At 36.5% G+C, this 15,252-nt stretch overlaps 1 protein-coding gene across 1 annotated transcript; it reads right to left on the bottom strand.

The window, feature by feature from the left end:
- Positions 1-1,618: 1,618 nt before the first annotated feature.
- Positions 1,619-14,985, bottom strand: LOC112529197 (protein RRC1-like). Its single transcript, XM_025140324.1, has 19 exons — positions 14,885-14,985; positions 14,163-14,257; positions 13,939-14,071; positions 13,742-13,784; positions 11,560-11,620; positions 11,300-11,452; positions 10,359-10,475; positions 10,109-10,274; positions 8,348-8,460; positions 8,112-8,183; positions 7,324-7,545; positions 6,772-6,830; positions 6,202-6,283; positions 5,970-6,107; positions 5,601-5,825; positions 4,727-5,520; positions 3,928-4,094; positions 2,457-2,728; positions 1,619-2,009 (listed from the first exon to the last, which is right to left on the bottom strand). Exons 2-18 carry the CDS (start codon positions 14,235-14,237, stop codon positions 2,499-2,501), a joined length of 2,850 nt encoding a protein of 949 aa, XP_024996092.1. The 5' UTR covers positions 14,238-14,257; positions 14,885-14,985; the 3' UTR covers positions 1,619-2,009; positions 2,457-2,498.
- Positions 14,986-15,252: the final 267 nt, after the last annotated feature.

A 15,252-nucleotide genomic window follows, 5' to 3' on the forward strand; every position in this document is an offset into this window, starting at 1 on the left:
GAGTTCTAACAAAATAATTAATTATTATCTTTATAAAAAATATTATTAAATGAAATATAAATTACTTCGTTATTGAAACTAAATTGAAATTATATTAAAAAAATTCAAAATATAATAATTTTAAATAGTTAATTTGATACTAATATCGATATATTTTTATGATATCTTCAAATTTATATTTTATCCAAAATTAAAAATATTATCGTTTTTTCAGAATCACATAAGACCATATTATAACATCGACTGAAATAAAGAATAAAATGAAATATTAAAATCAAGATTTATCTCGTTATATTATACGAGTACCTTTCTAATAAGATTTAATTAAAATTAGATATTTAGGAAATAGATAATAATATCTTAGTATTATTTTTAATAATATAAAAAATTGTAATATCATCAAAAAATTAGGAATTGTTTTGAGTAAATTACTTTTAGTCCATATGGTTTATTAAAATTACAATTTTCATCCTTATGGTTTATGCTCAGTTACCTTTTTCGTCCTTATGATTTAAAATTTGTTGTTTTTCGTTATGGGTTACAATTCATTTATGCTTTAATATTTCATACTCACAAGTAGTATTTTGATCTCACGAGCGAAAATAGAATGAATTGCAAACTATTTGGACAAAAATTGGAATTTCAAAACAATAGAGACGAAATCCGTAACTTTTAACAAACCACATGAAGAAAAAAAACATAATTTACTCGAAACAATCTAAAAAATTCAACCGCGATAACATTCATAAGCTTAAGATTCATAAAACAACCTAAAATCTAAATACAAATACAAATCTCTATATCAGTGTGTCAAGAACATACAACAAATAGTAAATGAAAACCCTAAAAAATTGTGAGACAAACTTAAATCTGGATCAAATACCCTAAACTGGACTTGAATATGGATCAAAACCTTAAACCGGAATTGAATTTGTGTTCTTTGAAATAGAGGAGAGGCGGGCATGAATCAAAATAGAGCGTAGAGATAGATTTGAAGTTGTGTTCATCGAAAGCCAAGCCACAAGGCCTTTAATCTTCTATGTTCCTCGCCAATTTCAACGAAACAGCGAGGGAGAAGCAGTCGCTAATTCTTTTTCAAGACAGGTGGGGTAAGGGTGGTTGTGTTATTGTGAGTGTTCCACGAAGAAGAAAGGTGGGGTTGAGGGCAAGGTCGACGGGAATGTGTGAGGCCGGAAATGTGGGGGTGGGTTCAAGTCGCCCTTACACCACCATTACGCCCCCTCACATGTATTATGACATGTGATAAGAGTGTTGTTAATATGATGATATAATTCATCAAAACCATCACATGTGATGCTAAGTGGTTTCCGGACTGAATTCCTCCCAAGATTCCCTCCATTTAAGGTATTACAAAACGCTCGTAAATACCCTCTATGAACAGATCCCTATAGTTTGCTGGGTTTTGTATAAATAAGAAAAAATAAAAAGAAATTGCGAAAATACCCCTGGCTCTAATGGACCCTTTTAACGGCGTTAGTGAGCAGGTCCCATCTTTAAAGTAAAATCCAAACCGGAGGAACGACATCTTGACTCATTGATGTTCAAGTCCCACTTTCAAAGAAATCACTAAACCTTTTAAGGGATCAAAAGTGAAAAATGACGACTAAAAAGGGAAGACAGGTAGAGTTCTTTCAGTTATCCAACAGAAATCTCTAAAACAGAGAGCCTACATTGACAAAATTGAATTAATACCTACAAGAATTGGACATGAATTAGGCCATTTCTATGCACGCTTCAAATTCCGAAACACCGAATACAAAATACTTTCTAGTCCGTACAATATAAGACTTGTGGAATCACGCAAAAAAGTTACCATGTCGTTTACAGCAGATATCATCCGTTAACCGTACCACCTGAGCAAGATCACATATGTCCAATAGATACTTTCTCCCATATAAAAACATATGACAGAATGTCCACCGCTACCACAGAAATTGCATTTTCAACTATCTGCTTGCAATAGAACTACGGGATCGCCATAGATTGACCTGAAATTTTGGCAAACATAATACCGATTTAGTGCATAGAAACATACAAAGCTACGCTTCTAACCAAAGGGTCATCAGCCCAACAGTATTCAGGTTACCGGCGGAGTCTAGCCTCCCAAGAGGTTTAAGAGTTCAAAACTCATCGAAGGTGAGGACTCAGAAGTGTGCGTGAGTAACAAGGCAGGTTCAAATGAGAAGTGTATATATTTTGAGAATTGTTGAACCACCTATTTTTGTATTATTCATGATGAATGTCGTGATAGATATTCATAATGAATAATGTTCATCATGATTAATATATGAAATAGGTAGTTCCCAGGTTCTCAGAATATTCATTGTTCTTGTTAACCTGCCACCATGAGTATTTGATGTGTGTATAAATATTATATACTTTAAAAAATTGTGGTTCCAAATGATACCCGAATGGCCAAAAGCAAATAAGCTTACTTGATTCATGACTCAATTGATAACGCTTAAGAGGTTTCTGATTCAGTTGGTGGTTCGTCTCCTGCTGTCCCTGTCTCTCTCTCTGCGTTTATCTCTGTCATGGTCTCTTTCTTTCTCTCTCTCACTTTGTGGATCGCAATTTCTATCCTTCTCCCTGTCTCTACTCGATGACTTTGGAGGTGGGCTTTCACCGCTACGATGACTTCGGTGACGCTTTCTTGAAGATTCACGGGAATCGTCTCTTTTATCCCTTCGTTCTGTAGATGGTGTCCCTGTGGTTATAGAAGATTGTAAAATGTGTTCAACTTGATGATTTGCATAGATGCATGATAGAGTAGATCAGAAACAAGAACCATTCCAGGTCCTGAGGGAATTCATCGACGGTGAGAAATTAACACCAAATTTCCTACTCTGACAATGAAATTGCAACAATTTCCATTTTTTAGCAATTTCAAAGTCAAAACTAACCATTTGTCTCGTCTACAATAAACCAAACCAAACAAACTCGGAATATCCCAACCAAAAGTAGGGTCTAAGAGGGTAGAATGTAAACCAACCTTACCTGTCTCAGGAGACGGAGAGGCTGCGTCCCTTGTCATCGTTAGTCGTCGTTAATGCACTTGACTTTTCAGTCCACACAATTCCTTATTTGGGTGGGTTATTGAGGCTTTTGATAGACGGTCAAATAATTGCACCAAATTATGTGTATGATTAAATGTTGTAACTTTTCACAGGACAAAGAGTATAATAAAACAAAATGACACAGTGGCTCAATATTTAACATATACTCCCTCCGTCTCAAGACAAGTGTCCACATTTCTGTTTTAGTTTGTTCAAAAATTTAGGGTTCACTTTCAAAAGTTAGTACTTTCCCAATTTTACCTTTAGTTATAAGATGAAGAAAAATTATCTATCTAATATTTAAGGGTAAAAGTGTCATCTAGTTGATTAAAAAGTGTACTAATTACACATTCCTAGTGTCATTTTCATTGTGGATACATATTTTGAGACGGAAGGAATAATAATAATACAATTGCCACTAACTTCTTATATGATGCTACATGGCTCAATTTTCAACATACAAGCTAGCCAAAACCTAGAAGACAATTAGAAACTTCTTATATGATGCTACATGGCTCAATTTTCAACATACAAGCTAGCCAAAACCTAGAAGACAATTAGATGCTAATAAATGTGTAATCTATATTGATACAAGTTAACGATTTCAAATAAACTGCAAGTATTCGTTTGTCGCATGCTACTATATTGATCTTTAGTCTTCCTTAAATTATTTTATACCTAGCTCGATTTCTATACTTGCTACCATATTCTCCCAAGTTTCTACATATTCTAAAGTGACTTTGAAACAGAAATGTTCCAGAATAAGTAAATGAGGAATCAGAAGAAAAACAAAACCAACATTCGCCACAAAATACCAAATGCTAAACCAAGAGGGAAATTTAAAACTCACTGTTGTTTGGCGCATCTTCACTGGAATCCACTAGGCCATATTTATACTGCAGCTGTTTCTGATGTGCTGCCACTTTCTTTTCAATTTCTTCTCTATTTTTTATTCCCCGCTCTTCCAGGACTTCACGGTATTCCATCAAAGCAATCTCAATCTGCCTCAACTTCTGTCTGCACATATGGAACAGTAAAGCACCATGTTACAAATATAAAGTTGAAAGGACCATGATAAATCATAAAGCAACCAAAGACTTTACGTAGTAATCTCTCTTATCTTAAATGCATGTATATTCCATTAAATCTTTCTACTACCTTTCACGACAATAAGAAAAATCCAAAATTTTGCGGTAATCATGCATGAGTTATCATTTGGAAAAAAGATAATTACAGGGACAAAGGGGAACAATCACACTCCCACCAAAGAACAACAAAATAAGGTAGGCCATACTACTTTTTTAGGTAACTCTGGGTTTCCAGCTTATGTGCACCGAGTAATCCCCTGATGTACCAGGAATGACCTGGAATCATCACAGGTGAACCTCCATGTCCATGGCCACAAGGGCTTTGGCAGCACCTTGATTCGAACCCGGGGAAGATGAGATTCCACTACATCCCCCCTAAGCCTTACCGGGCTGCCACAACCCAATTGGTTAGATAGGCCATACTATGTTTATAAAGAATATGAGGAAATTCCCCATGCTATCTTATACCAAAAAGACCACCTGATCTAAATAATACCAAAAAAGAAATCATTGTATGAAAGTAAAGAATAATAGCTAACTAGCAAGGAAGTATAAGTATACCTCTTCTCTTCACTTAGCCCACCATCAGAACTTGTGAGAATGCTTGCAGCTTCCGTCGCCTCTGTGTTACTATGACCACCACCAGCATTCTCGCTTCCAGAAGAAGAATAACCTAATCCAAGATCTCTAGCACTTCTCTTTTGTTCATCATCACTTTCATCATCTTCTCTGGCCCACTTAGAGGCAGGCAATACAGAATCAGTTTTCGCTTTATTGGGGAAGGCTTTCAGCTCAGGCTGTGGGATTGGAATCATTGGGGCTATAGAAGCAGAACTTTTGCTTTCTGACAGAATATCATCCTCCACTTGGTGATGCCTTCCTGAAAATCCCACAGGTCCTGTATCGACATTACTTTCTCTTGGATTACGTACATATCCACCAGAACTTGGATGGTTCTGGGAATATTTCAAATTGTCATTGGGCTCATAACCCCTCTGCTTTTCTGACTCTTCCAGATAAAGCAGTCGTGCAACCATCACTTCTCTGCCACCCACAAGAGATAACCCATTATGTCGGCATCGCCTTTCCAGCTCAGCAAGAGGAAGATTCATCAGTTCTTTCATGGCTGCATTTTTGCCTATTGCCAATGCTGCATCTGGATTGATCTTTCCAACATCACCAGTGTCATCATAAATAGCCTTGTTTTCTGTTTCTGGTGCATCACCTGAAATGGAATGGAACTGGACAACACCAGAATTACCCGATCTAAGAAACGTTGCACGTAATCCATTGACGTATGCATCGGAGAACAAGAACCAGTCGGCCCACACTTGAAGAACTTTCAAAACTCGTTCCTGGCAGACATGAGAAAGTTAGACTTGACAAAGAAGCAATACAAGCAGTGAGGAGGTGGCTTCTGCCATGTATAGCTTACCTTAAGGGCCTCAGCAGTGATTCTCCCTGTGATACCCCGATAGAGGTCATTAAAGCTTTCAAGTATGTCTGGCAGAGCTGCTTCAAATTTGGTTCGGTAAGAGGATGCATTCTTTACAGGAGCACTACTATTGTGAAGAATGTCAGAGACAAGCATGAGTCTCGCAACTTTAGTGGGAATCGGTGTTTCTTTAAGAGTCAAAGACTCGGTTAAAACTTCAACTATCTGCAATAAAACAGAGACGAATGAGCAACAAAGGAAAAATAAAACACAAAGATATACTTGCGGTTGTGACCACCACCGGATCCAACTTATTTATCTCTCTCTCTGGTCGAGAAGAGGTGAATAGGTCTGAAAATATCATAATACCTCTCCAGCAGCATCAGCATTATCTAATGCAAAACCCATTGCTTCCTTGATTTGAACTCTTTCTAATGTTAGGGCACGAAGCATGTCTTCAAATTCATCTCTCTGTGCATCAGTGAGTGTACGTTCGGACTCCACACGCTGCCAAAGAGAATCAAACAACAGAAGATATAAACAACTTCGTTCATCTAGTTGAAGTAAGTTTAACTAAAGTAAAACATTAACAAGATAGTACCCTGCTTCTTCCAGCAGCAAATGTTGCTCCAGTCTCCTCATACTCTGGGCTCTTGGCTGTTGGCAAAGCAGGCGGTACCCATCTAGACAATCAGACAGTGCAAAGTGAATATCATTAGTTCTATGTGAAATAACTTCTTGAATGAGTCCAACCAAGCGGACTTCATGATTAAGCATGCATAAAATGTACATCAAATGTAAACAGTGTCAACAGACAAACTACAAATAGAAAGAGATGTTAAACTCCAGTTTCATTTCAATGCCTGGAAAGAGAACTCAGCTTGTAATATAGTCATTTTACATATTCACGAGTCAAGTTTGTTTTTCAAACTTTCAATGAATTTCAACATTTCTCTTAGTTTCCTTAGAAGAAGTGGTCCTTTCCGTAGAATCATCCCCGATCCAAGAGAAGGAGCATAACTTATTTCTATCAGTTCCCAACATCACCACCAATTTAAGTAATCATGATCTCTATGCAAAATTAAATGGAAGTAAAGCTGATGCATGTCGATGAATGATATATGCATGATCTGTGATTGAAGCATCAAAATATGTTTCAGGCATTTATTACCTCCCACTACCAGTTATCATGATGAAAGGTTCAGTTCGCCACCGATGCAAAGTATCGCCCTGCATTTTATGGGACCAAATATTATTTTTCCATCCGATACAATATCTCAAATTCCAGAAACTAATGAACATGAATGCTATCACCACTGGTGATTGTCAATACCCTTTCCCAGATTTCCCCAAATGTGTGTTATTTCTTGAAATATATTATACACTAACCATAAATTTCATATAGATATACTTCATTAAGTGCAGAATATTTGAAGGTACAAGGTGACATCCCTAGCACCAAGGAGCATATAATATAATGGTGAACGCTCTATACTTATGCTGCACAAGATTTACTCGAGGTCATATAGTTTTCCATGAGTTCTAAAATCAAACCAGGCCACTTACTTGGGGACAGTATCTTAAGCATGATTTCCATTAAATAATGTGGCCCGTGGTACAAGAAATAAATAAGTTAGATATGCCAAATTTTGGTCGTTAAAAGAAAAAGAAGTACTTCAACCACCTGTAAGTCTGTAACAGTGCACCTATTTTAAGTATGTACCTGAGCAAAGGAGTACAGTCTCCAAACATAGTAAGTATGCTCCTTAGAACCAAGTTCAAACAAGAAACTGAAAAGTGGATTTCCACGGACCCTTTCCATTATTGCTTGCTCAAAAGCACAACCTCCATCAAGAACATAAAGAGCCATCGTATCGATTACTTTGCGAAGATGAACATCTTCAAGTAGACCAACAGTTATATCCGGCACATTGGGAGTAAGAACCTAAGCACGAAAGTTGGAACATCAATAGATATCAACACAGGATTAGTAAATGTTAACACGAGTACAACTACATCTTTCATTAATAAGCATTGGTGAAATATGGAAGAAATATGTAATTTGATTAAATTTGAGAAGAGAGTGACAACATGTGGAGTTCATAAAAAATGTGAAGGGGGTGTTAGAAAGATAACAGAAGCATCCTCAAAAATGAAGCCAACAAGAGCCTTCAACACCATAAAACCAGGAGGAGAGAGGAATTGGAAGAGAGGATGTTGGGTGACCATTCCAAGTTTGTTATGCATGTTCAAGTGCTCTAAAGAGACATGCAATGTGGTACCCCTTAAGATGAATTTTTGCTTCAATGAACCTCCCAAGCCTCTACTTCTATATTACAATCATGTGGTCATATATGCAAATAAAAGTAAAAAAGGAGAGAGGGATTGTCATATATGCCTACTTTTCTCAGTTTTCCTTCCAAACAAAACTAATGTTATTTTTTACAAACAGGAAAGGTAACATATGTTCAACCAGTCAGAAATAACTCAAGAAATACAAGGTTAACCTACCAGCTCAGAGTTCTGGCTTGGGACAGAAGTAACAGGGGGACCTGAAGGACCAGACAAGATTACAGTAGCACCCTGCAAACCACAAAAAAAGCACCGCTCTGTTTAAATATGTTATCATAAAACCCATGCAAGTCTTTACTGCTTTCAATAATTATATCCAAGAATTTCCAATATGTGGAAGACTTGCATTCATACTTGTGCCAATACTAGGTTACATATATAAAAATATAACATACCTCTTTACTCCTTATGGCCATCTGTCCTGGAGGAGGAGCAGGGAGTGATTGAGAGGGGAGGGAAACGGATTTACCCCACCCAATGTTCAATTCATAGTCATAAACAACCACCCCTGCAACATTAAATAACTTTGAATCATCACTGTTGCTAAAAAAAGGTTAGGGGTTCAAACGCAACATAAATTATTCAATTAACGGTTTATGGAACTGGATTTAATATGAATCTCCAAATCCATAGTTATTAGCAAATACCATTACCAGTATATTTGGCAAGCTTTCAACATAACCATACAAAGCAGATTGTTGAACTCTACGTCACACCTAGTATCATGTCATTGTTCTTCCTTCCACATGCAAAGCATAGATATAATCATGAAGTCTATCATGATGGGGTATAAGTTCTTGATGGCACTCTTCATCAATCCTAAACTTGTTTCATACCACCTTCCAAATCCTCATCAGAAGGGAAGTTACTAAACAGACAGAGGATGCAAGAACTCTATTTGCATCAGGGACATACATATCCATATCCAATAAAACATCAACCAGTATGTGTACTTCAAGTGAACATGACAGACATGAAAACAAGTTGAAAATAACTATCAAAAATCATCATCCATGCAAATAAGACCACCCACTCCACTGTTGATCACCAGTCTTGACCAAGCTTGCCATCTTTGTTCCATTCAAGCTAATGGTGTTCAGATATTGATGAGTATTAGAGACGGAACCAGAACAGAGGAGCTTCTATTATCATCTACTTCCATTTACCAATCCCACTACCGTCCATCTAGAAGGGTAGCAAGTGAATGTTTAGATATTATAACTGATAGACCCCCTACAAATTTGTTTACTGTAAACAGCAGTAGAAACTCCAATTTCACAGTGTTGTTTTTGAAGTATATAATATCTATATGCAGCAATTCAGCAAATACTTACGCACACTCCTCACTTTTGGTGAGGTTTGAACCCTTGACCTCCTAAGAGGCTGAGCTCTACTGCTAACCCGGATACCGCTGGGTCAATGACCCTTTCACTCCTCACCAGCATTCTGAGAAAAAAAGGTCCAGATGATGGCTTATTCACAGCTACTTCATATTGCTTTCATATCTATTATCATCCTCCCCTGTTGAAAAAATCACCATGGCTCCTGGATTTGGAGACTACGGGAGGAAGCCCACTCACGCAAGATTTCCCTTGCATTTTGGAACTACTCTGTTTCAGTGACTTGAACATCTTAGTGGTTGCTCAAACTCTGGCCCTTGGATGTGTATTAAAATAAACTTTGTATTTACTTTCTTGTCGGTATAGTTTCATATGTAAATTGTCACTAAATATCAACCCTCAATGTGTTGTATCAGATATTCAGGATACGAATTTATCCCTTCACAGAAAGATGATACTTGCTGAGACTTCAAGATGCGACCATTTCAGGGAGATGAAGTATTTATATCATCCACTTAGAAGTAGTTTTACAGGGAATTGGAGATAGCATTCTACTGATGTTAAGTCATGGACTGGTTCCTTCAACCCTTTCTCGATGTGTTGGTGTTCTATATGACTGACAAAAGAATCGACTTGTTAGGTATTACGGTATTGGGTTGGGTCCCCATGTATGTGCAAAATTCTCGCTCACCCCATCGTATTTCAATATTGTAACATAACCCAAAAAACTCAAGTAAGCTCTCCATCACGATCCTAGATGGGAGAACAATTTAAGAATTGCTATTCAGAAAATCATTATATTTAAATGAGCTTAACCTTGCATTTCATCTTTTGCAGCTTGTCCATCTGCACGGTTCATAAAAGCAACGAAACCACAGTTCTTTTGCCGCTTGCGCTCCTCTTCTGTCCTTGGCCACATTATCTTCACACTAGCAATGGGTCCAAATCTTCCAAATGTCCGCAGGAGAAAATTTTCATCTACCTGGAATTTTTTTAGCATAATAATGAAAAGGTTAGCTTGCATATCCTCACCATTTAAGCGCTTGTATTAGTATCACAACCTGACCTGAGGTGAAAGATTCCCAACATAGAGATTAGTGGTCTGAGGATCTCCATCGTCAAAAGAGCCAGGCTTCCCACTTGGATCAAAGTCATCAGGCAACTCATCAAACCGACTAGATAGCTGAAAGAGAGTAAGATACAAAAATATATGATTTAAAAAGGATTACGATTTAAATATATGTATAGATCTTCTGAATAGTCTTATCAAGGTTAATGAAGTTTTGTCCAGAGGACACACTCAAACAGATGTCAGAAAGTGTTAAGAATGCATGCATTGCAGTGAAACACTTGAAAGGCATAAATGCTACCCTTTGGTCCAAAAAAAATGCAAAATTTGACTTGGCATGTAGTTTAAAATAAGTCTTTAACTAATGATGAAATAATTAAAATACCTGTTAATAACATAAAACTGAGAAAACTTATGGACAACAATCAATTTCACAAATGTCTTGTAATGATTGTTAATGGGGAAAAAAGGTTAATTTTGAAAGGAATTTCCAAAGAAGAAAACATTGCAATTTCTAGGACAACCAAAAGTAGGGAATGTTGCAGTTCGGCACAGTGGGAGTACAACAATAAAAAATTGATCTCATTATATGTATGGCCAATACAAAATCATGTACATATTATCAGACAATTCTCTCGAAGTAGTTTCATTGAACAATAGCAAAGTTTGGTTGAGACATCATATCACTTTAAAGGATGTAAGAAGCAACAATCATAAAGTGGTAGGTAGCTTGTGCCACAAAATATGTATATTTGAAAAGGAAAGTCATGCATAGTCATGCATCAATGAGTATGACTGGCATTTCACATTCTAATTTTTGGTAACATGCTCAAGCAAACAGATGCTAATCTACATGCCATAGGAATTTCACATGACTGATTAGATTCAAATTCATTTATAGTTCAAAAGTTTCTTATAGGCAGAGTATCATATCTCACATTTGAGGTAGCACTTTGACGCCCATCCTGCCAGTGTTCACGCTCTTGATTTCGTTTTTCTCTCATTTCTTGCTCATGCTTCAACTCCTCCATAAAATAATCTATATTTCTTGGCTTCCCTTTCCCTTTTTCCTTTGGCCTCTCCTCATCCCTCTGTCAGTGGTAAAAATTCATTAGGATCAGCTATAAAGACGTGAAACCACAAATGCAAGATAAATCGACAAGGCAACATCACGAAAATCTTTCATTGTCTCACTAACCTGTTTTTCGTGTTCTTTACCCTTGGTTGCCATGGGAGGGGGTATGAAAGAAGGAACATACCTGCAGAGAGAAAAATATGATGCATAATGTCCAATGCACGATTACATATTCTAGGCACTTGTACATATGTCTACTTGTCTACAGAACAAAACACACAAAATGCACACATAAATCATACCCCTACCACTACTTTTCATCTAAATATTTTATAAAATCTCACACCTAGCCTACAAAGGTAGATACTACATAAATCACAAATGCCATCTTGATTACGATCCAAGTACCTAAGATAGTTATTCTAAAATAATTCTACTGTATATGCGGTGACGACACTTCATATGATCCTCCTCATGTCCAAATGTTCCCTACGGCATCTAGGGAGAAGCTACATAAACTTAAATATGACAAGTATAGCAGATACTGTGCAAAACCAAACAACATGCAACCTGCTAACCCACACCTTTAACGCAACATCTATTAAAAATCAAGAGAGTCAATTCTGATCTATTGACTTATTTAATGCCGTAACAGCACTTTCTAAGGCAATGCTCCCACGTATTGACAAGTTTCAAGGTCTATGCAAGTATTCTCTCTGAACTATTTTTAATGCTGTAACAATACTTGTTAAAAGCGATGGTCCCACGTACTGACAATTTCAAGGTCTATGCAAGTATTACTATTGACAAGCTTTAAGACCTATGCAAGTCTTATCTGTGAACATCCTTTCGTTTGTCTGGTCTCCCTCATCTCAAAGACTTCTTTGTATGGGCTCAATAACATAATGCATTAGCCAGATAAATTAACATTTGACGAATCAACCATAGAGCTTATATTCTGACTAATGTCAGAATATATAATGTCCTGACACACACATATGCCCAACTAGTCAACAAGTATGACCTTAAATTCAGTTTTTCGACAGCAATATTGCTTTAGAACATTAATTTTTTTATCCATTGTGTATCACTTGTAGAGAAGAAAAAAAATCATTGATTAGATATATATAGAGTAGAAGGATGTTTATATTAGATACCCTAGCATCCTGCAAACCAAAATGACATATAAACCAAGTCCACCCCCAATTTATGAATCATGTATTCGTTATGAATCGAAGTGTATCAGAAAACAGGTAACTTGGTTGGTTGTACTAGTCCTGACGTAACTCGCCATCACAAACAAAGTCGCATATAAGCACGTAATAACAGTAATCAATAAAGACACTCAGCATAGATAAAATTCAGGCATCGTGTTTCCTACTATGATAATGGTGTAACCACCTACTAATTTCAAAACATAGGGCTACATAACATTTGTGGAACCTATATATTCCAGTGAACAACTGAACCGAGAAAACCGTTATCCGATCCACCGACTGAAATTCGGCATTCTTCACACAAAGACCAGAACTATCATATTTTTCATTCCAAACCCACAGAACCAAAGACACTGTAAGCTCATCCAAATTCAAACAAAGTCAAAAAAATCAAGAAGTCAAAACTCAAGTGAAGTCCAAAGAAAGACATCCAAAAAACAGATTTTATTAGGTGGGCTGTACAAAAAGAGTTTACGAATGGTGCTTGGAGAATACTTGCCTCTTTTTGTCAGGTCATGCAATAAAATAACTGTAACCAGATTATTCCAAACAACAAGAGATTTGCCAAGGTCATTTTTTGAAGCTCATCACTCAGCTACTTCTTCTCTAACAATAAAAAACATGCAGCCTTCAAGAGTGTGTCGGGGAGAGAGGGGGAGGACAGAGAGACGAGGGTGGTAACACTATTTATCGATGGGGTAAAGGGAACACTTGTGTCCTACAATTTCCTAAATCAACTATTAAGCATGCATGTACAAACATTTCAGATCACCAAGATCTATACGAGCAAATCAAAACTAATTGTCCAGATAAAGTGTGCTGGAAATCTTATCAATAAAAAAACTGGCCAATATTAGTTGCTTGACACTTGAACTGCCTTTTGAAGATACTGACTACAAAGCAGGGCCTAAAATTAATGCAAAGCAGGAGCTACATATGATATGATGAGGCTCCTAGCTCCTTAAAGTTACCATCCTATAGAAGATAAGTAGAGTTTGATGTCATTTATCATCACCTTATAGCTTCTATATTCAGAATTCCTTATAATAAGAGCAGAGTAACATAGTTAATCAAAAGCGTTTGTTTACCTACTCCCCTTCTTTGAACCAGATACATCTTTGGAATTTCCACCTGCGTTCGTGAATGAATAAAAAGGCCCATTTGCTTATTAATGTGTCCATGGAAAATAAATCATTCATTTATCCATATATATGCGCAAAACAATAACATGTGTAATAACTCAGAATTGAAAAATGCATGCAAAGCCCTGTTAACAGAAACAGACCTGTATCAGACTTCACTTTGTCATCCGGGTTAACTGTTCCTCCTCTTACAAAGGCTTTTAATCCAGGTGCATTATCCCCTTGAAACGACTCCAGAAACTCAGCATAAAGACGAGCTGTTTCATCCTCAGCCCTCTGCATAAAGTAGTATTCAATGAGTTGTCCGTCAAATCCCTAAAAAAGACGAAAAACATATTTACTTCAAAGATTTAGACAAAGGTCTTACCTTTTTCTTTGCCTCTTCTTCTTCACGGTGCTTTTGAAAAGGTGTTTTCTTCCTTGTAATTGAAAAAGAACTCATCCTTCCGTCAAAATATTTATCTGTTGGCCAATGACATGAGTTTAATTGTCATTTTGAAACTTACCTTTTGTTTCAACCAGTTAGAAACCACCTAAAACATTTTATGATTGTAACCTAATTCCTCCATGACCGGTCAGAAAACCACAGTGACATAAACATTTCAACAAATAATAATTTCATACCTTATAACCTAAAGTAAAACATTCCAAAATAGCAAATCCATCCACCAAATTCTATAAAAACATAACCCAAATCGAAGCCCATGAAACTACCAAACTACACACGAAAAAATAGAAGTAAGCTCCGCCCAACATCACAAAAGACATCAATTTGTAAAGTTAAAGCATAAGCACAAACTATTTCACATCAACATTTTACATCCATTATTGTATCTTGAAAAACAGAAGCGAACCCTTAAACTCGAAACTCTTAATTAGCACCAAAGCATCTAAAATCTTTGGAACCCTCCTACGTAAACAACTGTATTACAAAATTTTCCTCGACACTCATAAATCATACAGTAAACAGTAACACAGGTAACCAAAGAGCCCTAATTTCAAACAAGTACAATCCCAATTACAGCTTTTTAACCTATATACGGAAACCAATACAAGATCAATAGTCGGACTTTTGATGATAAAAGTTACCGTGATCTTCAATCTATGAAGAAAAATGATTCTGAAATCAATAATCCGGTTGCCGGTGGTCGATGTTTCCCTCGAGCTCCTTTTCGTTGGTTCGGTGCGGCACAGTAGTCAGCCGAGAGGTGGACTTGTGAGAGGCTGAGAGCCCAGCCGGGCAAGAGCCAACTTGCTTTTATTGGGCTTCTGAGCTTTTCTTGAAATTTATTTTCTTATCTATTTTTTATATGAAAATAGAATCGTGTTTGTATAATATAACGAAATATATCTTAATTTTAATGTTTTGTTTTTATTTATATATGATGATATAATATGGTTTTCAAAAAACGATAATGTTCTTATTTTTAAATAAAATTAAATAATTTTTGAAAAAT

Source organism: Cynara cardunculus, assembly GCF_001531365.2.
Source record: "Cynara cardunculus var. scolymus isolate 2C chromosome LG 16, CcrdV1, whole genome shotgun sequence".
In the NCBI taxonomy this organism is placed as follows: domain Eukaryota; kingdom Viridiplantae; phylum Streptophyta; class Magnoliopsida; order Asterales; family Asteraceae; genus Cynara; species Cynara cardunculus.

Coding starts and splice junctions, on each gene's coding strand:
- LOC112529197 (XM_025140324.1), bottom strand. CDS start 14,237: ATGAGTTCTTTTTCAATTACAAGGAAGAAAACACCTTTTCAAAAGCAC. Junction 13,785..13,938: donor CAAAGTGAAGTCTGATACAG/GTCTGTTTCTGT, acceptor TCACGAACGCAG/GTGGAAATTCCAAAGATGTA. Junction 7,546..8,111: donor CAAGCCAGAACTCTGAGCTG/GTAGGTTAACCT, acceptor TTTCGTGCTTAG/GTTCTTACTCCCAATGTGCC.